General features: G+C 53.8%; 1 protein-coding gene across 2 annotated transcripts in view; it reads right to left on the reverse strand.

Moving 5' to 3' along the window:
* The window catches only part of SMG6 (SMG6 nonsense mediated mRNA decay factor), a 116,265-nt gene that overhangs the window by 40,384 nt on the left and 57,615 nt on the right, over window positions 1-18,266 (reverse strand). For both annotated transcript variants that reach the window (XM_076354449.1, XM_076354448.1), the window contains exon 13: window positions 10,927-11,128. In XM_076354449.1, coding sequence (XP_076210564.1) covers window positions 10,927-11,128 — 202 coding nt within the window. The remainder of the gene's footprint in view (window positions 1-10,926; window positions 11,129-18,266) is intronic.

The following is an 18,266-nucleotide window of genomic DNA, read 5'->3' on the forward strand; positions in this document are numbered from 1 at the left end:
TGGTATGCAAAACGTTATGGCAAATTTTGTTGATTTAAATAAATGATGGGGTTTACCATATGTTTAAGTAAATATATGCAAATATGTAAGGGGGAAATTTGATTAAATTATCTGGATTAAATATCTAGCATTTTTAGTGTCCCACCACAGACACAGTTAGACCAGCAGCAGTAACGTTGCTCACGCAAGGCCTATGTTTGGGAAGAATTTTAACGCTTCCCAGTGAACCTTCACTTAGTACCCCCTCATCTTCCTAAGGGATGCGGGTGGCCTGGGGCTGAGGCACTGGCCTGAAATCCTGGGTATCAGGGGTTTGTTCTCATCCTGAAGCTAAGGCTTCCTGTGGGACCTGGGTCAGTCCCTCAGCCTCGCGTACCTCTGTTGCCAATCTCTAACAAGGAAATTGCTTTTCCTTCTGTCATAACGTGTTGTGGAGATACGTTCATTAATGCCTGGGAAGTGCTTTGACTTCAATGACGGCGAGAAAAGAAAACAATAAATAAGACCACGGTGGTGTCTTCTTTTTCTGATTTGGGATGTGACAACATGAGGACACCGAGGGTTACAGCACCAGCCTGCCGCAGGAGCTGGGCTCTCCATCCTTTCCCAGACTCAGCCCAGCGCCGGCAGACGGATTCGGCATCCACAAAAACAACGCGAGGTCCGGCTGGGAGCAGAAACGTGGGGAGCAGACTCCAAGCTCAATGACAGAGGTCACCTTCCGTCTCCCGTAGAGACAGAGTAGATCCCCATCTGTTATTTGGGCTGACCACTCCCTGCATTCCACCCAGTCCACTTCTCTGGCAAGCTTCCCAGGACGTGGATCTTTCTTATTCAGGATAACAATGAGGAGTTATTAATTGGGTCTTTTTTCAGGTTTCCTGAGGTCCTTCCAATAGCTGCGTTGGTGGATACCACAGCCGTTGTCGTCTTCAGCAGGGATGTTTTAAGCATTTCGCTTGGTCAAAGACAAAATATAAGTAGCGCCGTGAAACAGGGTCACCCCCGAAGCTAAGGCAGGGTCAGAGATGAAGAGTCAGACCCAGGACTGAGTTTAGTACCGGAGTGCAGAGTCTGAGTGGTGGTGGTGGATCCAGCAGGCAAAGCACGAGGCAGAGAGGCAACCACAAGCCCCAGGGCCCTCCTGCATGATCAGAAGCACCACATTAAGTCTTGAGCACCACAAAGATTGTCCGAGGTGAGGCCACGCTTCATGCCCAGGGACAAGCTCGGCCAGCCAGAGCAGCCTTTCCATTTCCTCAAGGTTCCTCTGGGTAGCAATAAGAGATGGCTCATTGGGAGGGGATCCAGCGTTAATGGTGTTTTAATGAGGCCTTTCAATATACTTACAGACTAATCAGCAAATTCCACGAGGTCTGGACTCTAATATGTCATCCTGAATACACTAAAGTGATGGTGAATACCTCTTTTATAGCCAGAGCCATGCACTACCTGGGCCTGATGTCCCGCCAAGACGTGGCAGGTTTTGTGCCATTAGGGTGCCGGTGCGGCAGAAGCAAGGCCATTACCTGCTGAAAAACCCCAAGGGAAACAAAGGGTTCGTGCAGCGTACGCCGAGGAGGTGCTGCACAGGAGACTTCATGGTCTGACTCTCCTTTCCTAGGTCCCTCCACTGATGCCGACTCTGGGAACACACGGTCAGCGAGTTTCTTGATTAGGACATTTCCCGTTTCCCAAGAGTCTGTGCTGAACCTCTGGAGGTTTAGGACAAAAGGACTGAACACAAATAAGTTTTCCATCTCATTACATAAACCTGGCCTGACGATGACAGAAGCGAAGATGTTGGACAACGAGTGTCATCTGATCCGCATGAAAAGATCCAACGCTGCCTGAAACCAGGCATGGGACAAGGCTGATTTATCCTGTCAGTCTGTGCCTTGAGCTGATGATCACATCGCGCTTCCAGAAAACACTTTAAAAGAGCCTTTTGCTGACACCAGAGCCAAACTGTGCAGCGCTGGCTGAGGAACCGCACACGTGCTGGTACACGTGCGCGGCTCACGCCCAGGCTGCCTGATCCACTTGGAGCCGACGCAGTGGCTAAAACGCCCTGTCCAAGATGAGCCTGGAGGAGAGGCAGAGGTGGATCCAAAGCTGGAGGAAGGCAGGGGAGGAAGGGATGGAAACGTCACGAGCCGCTTGAGCAAATTCCCCACGGCTTTCCCATGCACCGGAGTGTTGCTCGCTCCCTCCAGGTGCCAGGAAAGAGGCATCTCAGAGGTAGGGAAGGTTGTTTCCACCAACTGCTGGTTATTCCCTTCCCACTTCCCCCCCAAGAGATGGGGCTGCCTGGAAGGCAGCACCTCGTACTTCTCTGCAAGCCACGTCCAGACCACAAAGCCACTCTCATGCTCGCTAACAGGCACATGAAGAGACCATGTGTAACTGGATCTTAACACGTTGGCAGGTGGTTCCTCACCTCGTAGTGAGACTGCAGTTCTCACACACCAGCTCTCAGCTTCAGGATGGAGGCAAAGCAGCAGGACCACAGCTCTGCAGACGGGGGCTGGCTGGAGGTACTGTTAGATCCATTCCTCCTCGCCGTCGTGCCTGCCACGTCCCGTGCCAGGGCTATGGGATCTGTTAATGCTTGGCTGTGGCAAAGTAGCTGCACAGCTTTGAACCCCTGCTGCCTTCAACACTGTGTCTGCAGCTCGGTGCCACGGCTGTGCGTCATCAGGCAGGCAGTTGTCCTCAGCCTGAGCACTCTGCACAGCTGGGACAAGAGGACGTGAAAAGCTAGTATGCCCCAGAGACTGCAGTGCACAGGATACGGAGTGGATTAAAATCTGGTCAACAGAGGTCTTAAAATGTCAGCGTAAACAGGAGGGCAGTCCTGGAGGGGCCGCGGGGAAGCTTGCTTGGGCTTATGCCGCTTAACAATAGGTTCAGTGACCTGGACAAAGAAAACCTTTACTGATAAAGCCTGCAGATTAGACACCTTCTCCTACCCTCCCAATCTTTGAAGAGAGCAATTCACTAACAGACAAAAAACTCAAAATTCCTCAGTCGCCTACTCATGAGCAAACAACACGCTGTTTAATACAGCTAAATGCAAAGTTGTCCCTCCAGGAGCAAAGGTTGCAGGATGGTGGTGGCGCCCGGTGGGCATGGTGGAGAGCAGAAGAGCACAGAGGTCTGGTGGGTATGGAGGAGAGCAGCAGAGCACAGTGGTCACCTCCTCCTTACAAGCTGGTGCAGCAGCTCACAGAGCAACACATCGAGCCTGGACAGCCACAGCTCAGAAGCGCCATGAGAATGGCTCAGGGGATCCAAACCATGCCCGAGAGACCATCACGTCTCTCACCCCATCTATTCAGCTTATCGAAAGAGGATGGGGGGACTTGGGATACATTTATATATCAGGGTCAGAGCAGCAAGGGAGGACTTCCCAACCTACAGCGAAATTGAATTAGTGGAAATTGAAACAAAACAAAATTTAGCCCAGAAATAACACACGCATTTAACAGCAATTGAAATTGGCTCCCGCAACAACTTGCTAAAGATCTCGATGGGTTCTCAGCCTTTTGAAACCAAGGCTGAGTGCTTTCTACAAGACCTCCTCTTGTTCCCTTGGAAATTTCCCTGTGGTTTCCCAAGGGAGAAGAGACCAGAGGAGATGGCCACAGCTCCCCCGGCTTGCCAGCAGCCGGGGCTCTCCCGGGCTGGATTCCCCACTTCCAGGACTGACGCACACCACCGTGGGCTCCTCTTTGAAGAGGAGGTTTCTGACCTGTACATTCTTCCCAGAAGCTCCCTGAAGTTCAAAGCACCTTGCTGACAGACAGGCAGGTGTGCCTGTGACAGTGGCCACCTCCCCAAACCCGGCACGGGGAGGGAGAGCGGCCCCCCAAACAGAGCCCTAGGCAAGGCACGGGGGAGTACTCCAAGCCCAGCTGTGACATTTCCTTTCACCTATACCTGTACAGCTGTTTCCTACAGGGCTGCAGCCTCAAGTGAGATGTGTGAGGCTTCTGTAGGTGCTTGGGAACAAGATGGAACAGAAACGCTTCACACCTGGCCCCAAAATTACAGCACGCTGGAAGGTGGCCAACATAAACTGGCAGAGTACCAGCTGCAATGGACATCAATTAAGCAGCCTGTCATCCTCAGACTGCAGGGTTTTCTTTTTGCGATCTGCATCGCTCCTTAAGCCTTCAGCAGCACCAGCGCTGGAGTTTTCCAGATGGGATCATTTCCCTCAGATTCCACTTGCTAGATTTATTGCAGTATTTTTTTTTTTAAACACCACCCCCCCACCTTTTAAGAGCCTGAACTATTATTCCACATTGCAGATTTCTCCAGGGCTGTATTCAGTGTCCTCGTGCAGCGCTAGTGCTTGTTTGCCATGAGTTCCCTTTACCTTCAGCTGGAGAAACGCAGTTTTAAGAATACGCTCAGAACTGTCTTAGCTTAAAAAACCGAGAGCAAATGATAAATGAACAGAATACCTCTCTGGAAGATGCCCTGCACAGCCCTAGGAGATGCAGCAGCAGTCACTAGGACAGCACTCATGCCCATTTCTACGAAGGTGCATTTAAAACAGCACGACAGACACCAGCGTACCCTCCTCTGCCACCCAGACCTGGGGACACGGACTCGGCTTGACACTTCCCACTGTACTAACGACACCTCGCAAAGGCAGAGAGAGGCTCCCGTGGTGCCCACACAGACCCTGGCACTTGCGTTTCAAGGAAACGCCAAGGGTGGACGAGGAGTTCAAAGCCGGGGATATTCTGTGCGCTACCTTCATGGTGGCATAAAATCCAGCCTCTCCTCCATCACCCAATGACATCATCTTCCAACATGGCCCATAATTTAGCCTAATTGCCTTTTACAATCCAAAGGCACCACATGAAAGGGAAGGTCAAGGCTGGGATGGAGTTCAGATGCTGGTCAGAAAATGTAAACTTTTCTAACTCTGCCGCCTTGGGGCTGCCAGCTCCTGCCAAGTCCCCGCTCCGAGCAGGGCTGCCTGGGGCAGGGATCTTTCACTACTTGTTTGGAAACTGAGGCAGGCAGGAATGGAAGGAGCTTTTCAAGGATGACTCCTCCTTGGACTCTCCCACATGGGGCTCCGATCTCTGCTCACAGTTTCCCTTTTCCTCTCTGGACCAAACTCCAAGCTGGAAGCTCTCGCTCTCATGGGCTGAGTGCATTTGCCTGCCAGCTGGAGGGAGATGCTCCAAGGCTATGGAATGGGAATATGGAAAGGATGCTGAGAAAACAGTTACATTTGCTCACTGGGGTTTTCTCTCTGCTTACAAAGAGTTTGTGCTCTCAGAGTCCTGGTCTTGCTACCCTTCCTCTGACGCCTTGCAAGAAGTCCTCCCAAAATCACTGTAGTGTGGCCACTCTAACGTGGATTTCATCCCTGGCATCCCAGGAGCCATTAGGTCTCGGAAAGGACAAAACGTCTGGTGTTTAGAGGCATGACAGACTCCGGTCACTCCGACAGCTATTCCTTCTGGGCTTTTAAACCCGGGGCTCCCTTTCCAAGAAGCATCAGACATGACTACACATTGCCAAGAGATATCTGCAAGTCTTAAGAAGACTGAAATACCGTGAATAAGTGAAGTGAATAACAAGACAGGACTAATTTTAGCTCAAGCCTAAACAATAATTAGCTCCTAAATAGCTAATTCAAAGGCTACTAGCTTTGCAAATCTAGAGCATGTTGGGGCAGCTAGAGAGAGGGTCAAATTTGGACTGTCCACCTGGGCTCGACAGTACCGAGGAAAGAGATTTGTGTTTTCTAAGAAGAACAAAGCTTGGATTTTAGGCTACCTGCACTGACAGGTGAGTAATGCAAACAGCAGGAAGCAAGTACTTGTGAAACAAGAATGGCACCAAGTGTGGAAAGCTAGCTGGCCACCCTGGAGCTGAGGGAGCCACGCAGTACCCAGTTTGTAGGTCTGGGGCAGTAAAATATTGCTAGTTACTTTTCAGAGCCTTGCATTTTAGGGCTTTCATTTGCCTGTTGAGGTGAGACAGGGTTGAGACTAGCTCAGTTGGTGAGTATCTGAGACAGTCCACTCCACACATGAGCATGCACATGAGGGGAAAAAAAGTGCCTTTCTGTTTGAGAGGAGGGAACCACAGTGACTAGCCCTATAAGCATATGTATTAATCATGCACCGTCTGGTTTTAATCCACACACTGCTGATCCTGCGTCTCACTGTATTGTTATCAGGGGAAGGAGTATTTCTCCTCAATCTTATTCACCAGCCAAAAGCCTGAAAATGCAAAAAACACATTTGTGAAGTGCCTTCCCAAGGACCCTGGGCCCCGGACCTGGTGAGCTGGGGCTGCTGCCTTTTTATTGGCGTTTAAAAACCTTTTATTAATGTGTGTCAGGGCTGGGGGAGGAGAGAGAGGCTCAGGTTTCAGGACCCCCCATGCAGAGAGGTTTACTGTGGGAAGGGACATTAACACTTTCTCCTCCACGTCTCCCTGGCTGGGGCGCATGTGGCAGAGCGTGCGCTGCAGGCACAGGCTTGGGTGAGCCCATGCAGAGCTTGCAGGGATGTGGGCAATCAGTGATGCCATGTGCCTGCGTAGAGGAGAAGGACCTCCCTGCTCTGCTCTGTGCCGGGCGATCTGCAGCCCTCTTCCAGCCTTGCCACCAGCTCCACGGGGCCACTGCAGAGCAGGATGCTCCCGAGACAACAGGGTTCAGCGAGAGCTGAGGAAACCAGGACATGCCCCAGGTTCCCAAGGCTGCACAAGACCCACGCACAGCTCAGACGCACCATCACTAGGACTTGCTTTAACCTCGACGTGACCCAAGTGTTTCCCATTACAAGTCCCCCACAGCAGCACCACACGCCGCCTGATGAATCCACATTTGCTACCTTCCTTCTTTCCGCACCTTAACTCAGCCATGCTGCTGTTCCCTGCTCTTGCCTTGGGTACAACGCTGGGTGAGCGAGGTCCCGGCAGCGTCTCCTTTGGCTGCAAACGCTGCAGACACAGTCTGACAGTTCAGGCACCAGGCTGCATAGTTTGCTGTTGACTGGTACGTTCGATGGTGTTCCATCACACAAGCTGCAATGGATATCTGCCCAACATACGCCCAGGAAAACATCACCAAGTTATGCTCACCCTGGAGCCAGCTTTTGTTGGTTACAGCTTCAATGACAGTGCAAGAGACGATGGGAAGCTCTAAGTGTCACACTGGCTCCAGCAGGAATCCAAACGCACAGCTTCATGGCAATGAACGGAGTCAGAACATTTTCACTCAAAATAAGAGCCAGGCCAAATGCTCAAAAACTTGCTGAGAAACTCTGGCTGAATACTGCACTCCATCTGCTAAATGGGACGTGGAGAACAAAAAGAAGTGGGAAGCACAGTGTTTGTCCTATACAGCTTACAAAACAACCATCCTTTTGGTGGAGCCAATAACCTAACACCATTTTAAGCCCAATAGTCTCCAGTCTTGCCTTTAAACAGATTCCTTTCCTCCGAAATTTTACAAATTCATTAAAAAACTATGGTGCAAAAGCACGGGGTAAGGATTTGGAGCACCAGCAAGCAAGGCGAGATATCATCCTTGCTATAAAAAGCCAACGGTCTCTTCCTAGCCATGCGAAGGATAGGGAAGGTATCACAGCGAGCTTCCCAGAGGCACTTTGGCATACCAGAACCCTCCTCCCAGCCCACAAGACATTCGCAGGGTGCCATATAAAGAGCAGTACATTTTCTTTGCCTCTCCAGCAAAGAACTGTCAGGAACTTTCAGGGCTGAAAACTGGGCCAAGACTGAGAACACAGGAGAAAGAAATTGGGTGCAGAAAAATAACTCCTGCTAAACAGCAGTGAAAAATCAGTACTGGAAAGAGTTCTTGCTACACAGAAATACCATTTCTCACCTGCTGGCAGCTCAGTCGATCGGCAACCAACAAGGAGCACGCAAATGGGAAAGTTCCTGCAATGCGGCTGGATGCGGTACGTGCCAGGCAGAGCTGCTCCGCTGCAGTGCCTGCTGCCATCGCCTGATTGAGGCTCAGGGATACAGATCCCCTCGTGCCACCATGCTCAGCATGGACACGGCACCCTTCCACTGCAAACAGCCCAGAGGTGCATCTGCTGAGGAGTCAGATTCATCCGGGCTCTGCACGCTAAAAGGAGGGCAGGGAGCAGATGGTGGACAGGGGACTGCACACGAGGATCGCCCGGTTAAGCTGGACTGGGGGCTTCTTTGCAGGGAAGTGCCTTTTTGTATCTTGCTCACAGTCATTCGTGAAAGGCATATGGGTTCATGCCTCTCAGTCGTACCTTCCTGGCTTGGTCTGCACTGCCTTCTACAACACCCCACTTCTGGAGAGTCAAATAATTCACTTCGTTAATACTGCAGAAGGAGAAAATTTGTGGAACAAGGTAGTCATTTGACCGTAATGACGCAGCTGCCGCTCCAGTCCCTTTCTACAGCTTTACTGAATCACAGAAAATGGGGTAGGAGCATCCAAGGAGGTCACTTTGCCTCCTTTTCCAAGGCAGTTCACCTCCACACAAGTTGTACCTGAGAGAGCCACCTTTAAATGCTTTTAAAAATCTCCAAGGCTGAAGAGATTCTGCAGAATCGCTAAGGAGGCTGCTTTTAAGTGCTTAACTACCCAAAGGTATGAAGCCTTTCCTAAAGTCTAGTCTTAATCTATTTTGCTGCAATTTATGCCCATTCCTTCCTGTGCTTTTCAGCATAGAGCTGGAGGACAGCTTGTTCTCCTCCTCTCTGCAACAGCCCACTGCATTTTCCCTGAATTTCCTCTAGACTAAAAAGCCCCAGCTCTTCTAGTCCCTTCTTGGAAGTCAGGCTTTTGAGGTCTCTGCTCTGTCGCACTGGTCTCCCCTTAACCCTCTTGGGTGTCCTCCACAAAGTGAATACGCGCACCTGCCGATTCACCGGTCTGACCATTAACGAAAACGCTGGTCAGTTCTGGATCGAGAAGAGACCTTGCAGAACTCGTTGCTTCTGCTCAGCGTGTCCAGGGTAGTGCCGGTACCGGTGGGTTCCTCTGTCTGCCTCCGTGCAATGTGTCTGGTGCGTAAGGCAGAGACCAGAAGACGGCACAACACAACTGGCACACAACAGGGGCTCAGACCTGCACAAACACGAGCGAACACCCAGCCTGCTGGGTGGGATCACGGTTCCAAAGTCAGCTACTTTCAAACTAAACAAGACCCACGGAGGCGGCAAAAAAAGAAAAGAAAGAAAGGGGGGGATGGACACAGCCGGGCCGGGGTCCTTCTCTCTGGGATCTGTGTTGCCTTTTCAGCAGAGCTGAGCTGGTACCACCATGCCTGATAATCCTGGATGCTTGGGTGGCTGCTGCTGCCGCGCTGTGAAGGGCACCAACTCCTGCCAGTGGTATTGTACAGTTTATTTATAAAGCACCAGAACCAAAAGGAGCCAGGACAGTGAGAAAACTCAGCTCAGAAGCTCAGGTGTAGCTACAGGACAAAGTCATGTCTCTTCTTTTACACACGTGAGCGCAAGTGCCTGGCAGGACAGGTAGATGGCACTCCAAATAAACGGGTGTGTGGTTAGAAGAGGCAGAGCTCAGGGAATACCGACCCCCTCCCACAAGTTATGGGGCACCAGACCAGGCTGCTCAGCCACCTTACCTGCCTGCTGGGGGCTCTGGTTTGTGGCTGCGGGGGAAGAGTCCCTGCACAGAGAGTGGGGCACTGGGACTGTCCCCAGCAGAACCCCCGTGAGGCCACAGCACACACTGGGCTAACAGGCTACCTTAGGGCAGCAGTGGCAACCACATGCTTGTCATTTTAATCCCTTCAAATAGAGCCTTGAAAATCTGTTTTTTCACAGTGACTTCTTGGACTAAGGTGCTTCTCCAAACTGGGAGAGCCTTCAGTTTTACTGGGACCATGTGCTCCTCTGCCACGGGCAGTGCTGTGAGCACGGGCCGGGCAGAGAAGTGAAAGAGAAATTCGCACCTCTTGGGTCCCCCTGTGACAAAGGTCCTAAATTTCTCACCGTCATTTCAGGAAAATGTCAAGAAGAAGTGGCACATGGGAAGGCACGTTGCCACCGTCACATGCAGGCTCTCCACAGAAACCAGCCCCTGCATCTCCACTTCTCCTCCTGTAGCACCAACCCCTCAGGGAGGCAACACTGCGGCTTCCCAGATGAGCAGCGTTTCTGGTGCTGCAATTCTGCCTCCAAGCAGGAAACTGTTGAGAGCCACTCTTATCCTGCCGTGCCTCCAAGGGCGTGCAAAACAAATGCCATTGTGCCTCTTCCATCCCCCATCAGGTTCAGACACGTTATCCAAGTGCAGCCCCCAGGTCCCTTCTGGCCAGGTGGTGGCAGAGAGCAGACCCAAAACCCCACATCAACAAGGGAACTGATTTCATTATTCTAAAAACAAACAGCCAAAGGAAAGTTCAGGCTAGAATGGGCTCCTAGAGCAAAGAAAGGAAAATAGAGAGCGGGCAGTGGGGAATGCTTCATATTCCTAAAAGCCTTTTGTACGTTAACACATGGTGTCTGCTTCTCTCTAGTCACCTATTTATCACTCTCCTCTTTAGAGAAGGAAAAAAGTCCTGGCTGCCTTCCTAAGGCAGAGTTTTGTGGCCGGGGGGAGGGGGAGGGTGCTTTAAGCATGATGCAAACCATTTGGAGTGCACCGAGAGCACTGCCAACACAAGCTGCACTATTTAAACAAGTGAGGAAATGATCGTATATACAACATGCCAGCGAGCACACACACACCAGAGGAAGTCGAGAGGGGTTTTCATGACACAGAGCTGGATGTCAGCGGCTGAAAGGTCGATATTTTCCCTTAACACCCTTCTCAATGACTTAATCGTGTTCCGTTTGCACAGAAAACTTCCCAAGAATAAAAGTCTGGAGGAATCGAGGGGGGATGTTTGGCCTACTGCTGACCTTGTCCGAGGTCCTCTCCACGTAGCAGGGCTCCTGGGGGGCGACCAGCAGGGGAACGAAGCCCGAGAGCAGCCGATCCTCTTCCAGGCTAAGCAGGGCAAGGTCGTCATCTGGGTCCTTGTACAAGGGCACCTCCGACTGATTCACTGTGGTCAGTATGTTACAGAAGTCAGCCAGCGTCGCCCACACATCTACTGAGACCCTGGGAGAACGAGGAGAGACGTGAGCAATTCGGGGCTGGAATGCGTTGGGAGTTGCCTGCAATGCTGCAGCGAATACCAGAGAGGTGAGGCGAGGCGAGGCACGCCACCACCGCTGCTAACCTACCCCACCGGGAGGGCTCCAGGCACAGCTGCGCTGGCACCGAACCCAGGAGGGCTCGTAACCCTCGCCCGCGAGCGCTGACACCGACCACCCCATCCCCCTGGATGGGGAGGGCTCCCAGGATCTCGCCCTTCCCGCTGCTCTGCCCACCTCTGCCCACTCCCGAGCCGGCACATGCACGGGAAGCAGCTTCCCCGTGCAGTGCGGCAGGAACCCAGCTCATTCCAGATGGCAGAAATGCCGCTTATTACTCAATTTCAAAAGCCTGCTGGGAGGACGGACCGATCCCCCGCCCTGCTGTCAGGGCAAAAGCGGCGCCTGGGGGGGCTCCAGCCCAGCCCAGGGCACCCTCTCCTTCAGCCGGCTGTTATCTGCTGCAACCACGTGCTGCAGCCATGCTCTAAAGCACAGAGATTTTTTTAGTTAGACCCCAGCCATGGGGGGCGTTGAGCCATGTTTTGCTTCTGACCACGGTTTCAACACTTGCGAGTGACCTCCAAAGCTGCCTCTGCGGTGTCCCACCTTCCCGGAGCGGCAGTGACGTGCAGGGAGACGGATGCGAACACAAGGCCACCAGCAGCCCTGGACCGCTCTCCCGCGCATCCCCATCACTCATCCCTATTGCTGAGCACAGCCTGGGGAGGGCCCAGCACCCCAGAGAGGGCCAGCACGGGGGAAGCAGGCAACAAGCACGGGAGCACTGCAGCCTACCACGCTGCCTCATACTGCATTTCTTCCTCCTGTTTCTAAAAGCACTCAGATAGGGTTTTTTTTTTAAAGCGTAAACTGGGACAAAAACAGGGAATAGGGGAAACTGGGGCTGATCTGCTTCTTGTGGCAGTAAGGAGGGCTGCTCCTCCACCCCACACCTCTGGGGCACCAGCATCACCGGGGGCGCAGCAGTGACCAGCGCGGCCCGAGGCAGCCCAGGGCTGGAGGGAGGCCCCCTGCTCTTTGAACTGCTCCAGGTGGACAGAGTCTGCACTCGGTTATTTACGGGAATCAATGTACCAGGAAAGCACACTGAAATGAAACATCTTGTTTTCAAGAGCGTCCTGGGAGCCAGGCAGAATGAGGAGCCATTAATCAAAGCCCGGCACGTAATCAGCACACATGTAACGCAGAGTCGCCCACGTCCCTAAGCCAGCCCCAGCCCGCACGCTGCAGAGGAGAAGAGGTCCTTCAAAGCCCTCTGCGCACAGACACCAGGAGCTGGGTTCATTCACAAAGCTCCATCGCTTGGCTCAGCCAGGTCTGGCTGTCAGAAATGTTTAAATATGGAAAAAAATAAACAGTTGCAACACGTTTTTCGGAGGGATCTGTCCGAGGCCCTTTGTGATGTAATGGGAAACGCTGCGTTTGTGCTACCAGCTGGAAAATAAACAGAGCTGCGAGGGTTAAAAGGAACTGAACTTTCCACGACCCCTATCTGCAAAAGAAGAAAATAATAAGAGGAATGATCCACTGCCCCACAGCCCTGATAGTTTATCCTCCGGCCCAGGCTGCAGAGACAAGCACCGGATGTGATAGGGCTGCTCTGGGCCACCTCCAAGGCGAGCTCTGCCCATGGGAGATGCACAGGGCTTGGGAGGCTCAGCCCTCCCCCAGTGCCCTGCTGGCAACTGGGCTGGGCCGCCTGAGTCCGGTCACATAGCAGTGGTGGGGCCCCGCCAGCGCGGGCTGCGATGAGGGCTCGGCTTGGATGAAGGAGGTGCAGAGGCTGCAGGCATCGATGGGGGAGAGGAACAGGGAGAGCGCCTGCAGCCGCCGGGGAACGAGCACGCTGGGGTGTTGGGGACAGGCACCGATGCAGAGGATGTTCCCAGGGGGCCGAGACAGCCAGGTGCATGGGGCCAGGGTGGAGGAGAAGGGGCAGAAACACATTGCAGAGACCTTGCCTGTATTCCCCAAGAAACAGAGCTGCAGGCAGGGGATGGAGGTGACCAGTGAGGGTGGGAGGGAGGCAGAGGGCAGCGGCAGAATGCTGGGCAGGACTGGGATCCACAGCAGGGCAGGGGTGGTAATGGGATGAAGGAGCAGCACAGATGAAGTACAGGGAGCCATCTCCCTCCATGGGGCTTGGCCCCCGAAGTCAGAAAAATGCCATGTGAACAGTCACCGAGCGGATGCTGCTAACACCCTTGCAGCCACCCAGCCCAGCGGTCCCCTCTCCTCTCCCCCTGCGGCTGCCTGCCCCCTGCCTGCAGCCCCTCCGGCAGCGCTGCCAGGCAGGGCAGCCCCTCACCACCCCGAGCGTGACAGCAGTCCCTGTCACTTTATCCCTTTCATCCCCAGCTCCCTACAGCTTCGCAGTGCCTTGCCACATCTGTCATTCGCACTGGATGTGTTAGGTTTCCACCCTGGGCTTCCTTCAGTCAAACCACAGACTGTGTTGACTCCCCGGGTAGCAAGATCTCACTGTAATGCAATCCCGAGCAGCTCTGAGGCAGCGGCCGGCAGCTGGGCAGCACCCTCTCACATGCAGCACCCTGCAGAGCCTTCAAAAAGCCAACAAAGAAGAAGGTGTTGGCGCTTCTGCCCTGGTTTTCTCCTGCAACACAGAGGCAGCACCGCAGAGAGCGGGTCTGACAATTTTCTGTCTTCCCCTTGGGTACAGCTCCTCCTCTGCAGTGCATCGCCCAGCACTGGCACCACCAAGATCATTTACCGGCTGCTACCCACCAGCAAAGCCACCAAGGGCTAACAGCTCATGCCGACACCATACGGCCCTGTGGATCTCCTGCTGGGACGTGCACTCGCCTTAGAAGGTCACACAACACTCAGGAACCCTGTCAGGTGCCTTCTCCCCACTGCCCCTTCCCAGGACACCGCCGCGGCCACCTCCAGGCGTTTCTGGCTTATGTCACCCAACATAAGCTGAGGTGCTGCGGTGCCGGAGCCTCTCTGCAAAGCCAAGGCAGGCCCAGGTGCCTGGAAGCGCTGCGTACGCACAGTGCCACGGCTTCAGCATCCCTCTGCGGAGGGAGGCCCCAAATTACTGACACCGAGCCCAGGCACGCAACTCCCAGGTACAGGGACGAGGCTCCCAGAGCTTTTAACCGAGGAAGCGAGAAGGGGGTTAGCGCGAGGTCTTTCCTCAGAACGGGGGTTCATTCACTTCCCCACAGACACATTTACATTTGCTTATTCCACTAGGACAGGAAAAAAAAATAAGAGTTAATTTCTTTTTTATTGCCTCAAGATTCCAGGTTTAATGTAGCTGTCAGTGTGAGCACAGCCCAGCTGCACGCCGACAGGACGCAGCCCGGCCAGGCGACGGTGAGAGCACTGCACAAGTGCGCAGCCGAGCGCGCAGGCTGGAGCGCGGCCCCGGGGCAGAGTGCGGCCCCGGTGAGGCCGGGTCTGTGCGGGGACGGCTCCTGGCAAAGATGGATGCCCGTGATGGGCATGCATCACCACAAGGCAAAAGGCACGCACCAAAGCGTGGGGAGAGCAGAGGGTGCCAGGGCGAGCCCGACGCTCACCGAATCCCCGCCGGCCACGGTGCTGTGCGGCGCTCTGGCGTGAGCCACCATCTTCACCGGGGGCGCGGGCTGCCTGGTGATTAATATCAAGCACAATGACCCCATGTTACAAGCCTGCGGGGGCCTGTGGAGGTGGCCATTTCCTGTGTAATACCAGCTTGTTTAAACACTAACATTCAAACTCCACAGCTGCAGAACAAACCCGGAAAGCGCGGCGCAGAAGAAGCCCTGCATTGTGTTCCCTAGCCGCCAAGAGCCGCGCTGCCGTGCAGATGGCAAATGCCTCGGGCTCGCGTGCTCCCAGGGCCAGGCGACGCGCACCCACCAGCTCCCGGTGCGAGGCGGCACGGGTGCCCACCCCAGCTCCTGCACTGCCGTACAAAGTGCTCTGCATCCCCCTCCTGGGTTTTCTCTCTCCCGGCCCAGGGGAAGCCGAACTAAAAGCGGCAACTCTGCAAGGAACAAAAGGGGTTGGCGGTGGGAGCTCTTCCCAAAAGGCGTTCACCAACCTCGCCCTGGACTCAGACACAGCTGCCCAGGGTGGGGACGAGTTGGTCACAGCCCCTCTGCCCCGTGGCACCAACGGTTTTCCCCACTCTGCCCTACACGTGGTCCCTTTGGCCAGTCGGGCATCCATAAACCCATTCCTCTCCCAGGAACCTGCCTTTGGAGTTAGAGGGATGCTCTCCTTCCCGGGAGAGGCGCAGTCTCCTCCCAGCCAGCCTCTGCTTCGCCACAGCCCCCTTCTCCACAGAGACTTTTGGCTTCTGCTTTGCTCGACTTTACCTTCATTCTCAGCCAGGTTTACACTACCGAGACACCTCTGAATCCTCGCTTTGATGTCTCGATAGGGAAACTCTGGTGGCCAGCATTACTAACTAAGGCTGAGATCTGCAAAAGGGATTTTCCATTTAGCCTCCAGCAAACTCCAGCAAGGTCTTGGCACCCCTGTCCAAGACTCTGTCCATCTCTCCCAGTGGGAGCTGCCATCTCAGTGACACTTCTCCGCAAGAGCGATGTGATGAGAGCGATCTGGCAGATCTCTCTGGGAAGGTAAGCTCTAGAATGTGCTCAGAGCTTTTGGATTTAATTTAATACTTGGTTTAAATTAACCATTTTTAAATGCTTGCAGACAGCCTCCACAAACCGAGAGGCCCTTCGCTCCAGTGTGAAGGAGCACAGATTTACCAGAGTCAGACCTGTGGCAGTTTGTCTGTCTAGCCAGTGGCTTCCCCATCGATTCTTGCGCTTCGTTTAGCAACGGATTCATTGCGGCAACAAGGTAGAGCAAGGAGAAGCTTTGCTCTCCTGTGCCCAGCCCTCTTCACCCATCTCAGCTCTTCAGCCATATGTCCCAAAAGGAGATGGATTCACTTGAATGACAGCAGCCTCCTTGGAGATCTGCCTTTCGCCCCATCTGCTGCTAATATCTCTGCCTTAGGAAATCCACCCTGCTCCCCTCTCCCCAAGACTCCCCAAGCTTTTACCCCCCAATCTCTGCAAATTACTCCTGGGGACAGCTGGTCTGAAAGACGCTGCTCCAACCCAGTTGCATGGCAATGCCACTGCTTTAAACGACCGCCTGCTTAGACCCCAACACAACGTTTGCCATGAAACATGCAGATATAAATTAATTTTAAGATACAGAAGTGACTGTTGCTTGCTGCTAAAAGACCTGGGAACACCTGGTCCAGACACACAATCCCTGAGCCACAGGACACTGCTGCTCTGAAGCAGAGATGTCCATGGTCAGGTTTAGCTCCTGGAAACACCTGAGAAAAGAGCCACAGTAAACTCACTGAGCCCCTCTCCCAAATAGCTGGAGGGGAAGGATACCCCCTGCCTCTCAAATATACACAGCAGCCCCAAGAGAGGGATCTAGGCAGCCTGTCACCTCTCCATGGCCTTCTGGCCTGAAAACATGTCCCAGCGCGTACCCTGAGCCACGGTGACCGTGCAGGTGTGGCTAAGAGCTGGATGAATGTGCCAGAGCAAGGAGGGTGGTTTTGGGGAAAGATGTATCTCCTCATTCAGGTTGAATTCAGGACCACTGAGCCCCCAGCCAGGGAGAGGATGCCTGCCAGGAGCTGGGGTTCATTCCCAAGCCCCCGCCAAGAAAAGGACCCCAAAGACGCAGCCTCCCGAGCCTCCCATCCCACTCCGCAGAGCCCGCTCCTGCATGGCTCGCAGCCGCGCGCCGGGTTTCGGCAGCGCTCACCCCTCACACCTTTCCCTCCGCCTCTGTCCAAGGGGGAAAGCAGCAAGCTGAGGAATTTGGTGTGGGTTTTGTTTTTTTGGTGGGTTTTTTTTTTTTTTTTTATTGTAAGGACTCAAATCCAGCAGTGTGATAAATGCATCCGAGCTACAATTAGGAAGATATATAGCATCAGAATGCGAAGGTCTGGGCAGCGTGGTGAAACGCGGGCTCTCCAGAGCCCCAGCTATGTTTCCCATTATGTAACCCTGGTCATGGGCAGACAGCCAGACTCCAAATGAAAAAGAGACTCTGGCTTGGCACCGTTTCTATTTTCCTATCCTCATTCGGGGTCAGCGCAGTGTCATACAGCTGCAGAGAAAGCTCCGGGGATTAAACCTGGGAAAGACTCCAAGACCAGGACCCGGGTTCAAGTACCAGCTGAAAGCAATAAACCAACTGCCACAGCTGGGCTGAGTTTAGACGTTCTCAAAGTCCCCCAGCTCTCTCCCTCACTAAGAATGAGCAATCGTGAACATGGCGAACGCAGCGTGAGCGGAGGCCTCGGGATGTATAGCCCCAGCAGCCCGGGCCCTAGGCTCTGGCGGAGTCTTGACAAGCTGTCCCGCTGGCCCCAAGCCCAGGCCGTCATTCTGGCAGCGGTGCTGGCCCCGGACGAGCTGCACTTTGATGCAAGCTCTGGGCCAGGCCTTTGCTCCTAGGGGGGCTGCCAGGTGGGTACGGGGCCTAGTTTTTCCAGAAGATTTAAGCACATTCATGGCATCCTTGCAGGGTGCTTCTGTGCTTCAGAGCTTTTTTTTACTGTCCCTTTTCTGTGCCCACACCATCACGAGGGGCAATGAAAGCGATGGCTGCAAAGCGCTGGGAAGCAGTTTCAGCGTGTCCAACCAGCTTCTCCATTGGCACTGGTGGGGACTTTGCAGCACGTCCCACTGCCGTGAGGCACACAGCACATGTGAAATGGCACAGGCCCCTTACTCAGTTCTCCAACTTGGCATCTGCACTTGCTCCTCGCATGCTCTCCTCGCTCCTGTGCTCACCCTGCCCATAAACCTTGGCTTACTCCAACACGCCTGCTGCTCTGACCCATGTTTTACTTCTAAACCTCTTTGAAGCTGCTCCTATCTAAACCCCTGGACTCGGTGACTCTACCTGGTTACTGAACAGCCCCAGGCCAGACAGCAGGCTTGTGTCAATAGAGAGCTGAAACAGTAACCCAGTGCTCCCCTTTTCCTTTCCCACCTCTAGGGAAAACGTTGCAAATCCCAGGTCGTGCCCAGGAGCAGAGCTAGTTCCCTGCTACTCATCACTACCCG

Source organism: Aptenodytes patagonicus, chromosome 17 (assembly GCF_965638725.1).
Source record: "Aptenodytes patagonicus chromosome 17, bAptPat1.pri.cur, whole genome shotgun sequence".
Taxonomy (NCBI): Eukaryota; Metazoa; Chordata; class Aves; order Sphenisciformes; family Spheniscidae; genus Aptenodytes; species Aptenodytes patagonicus.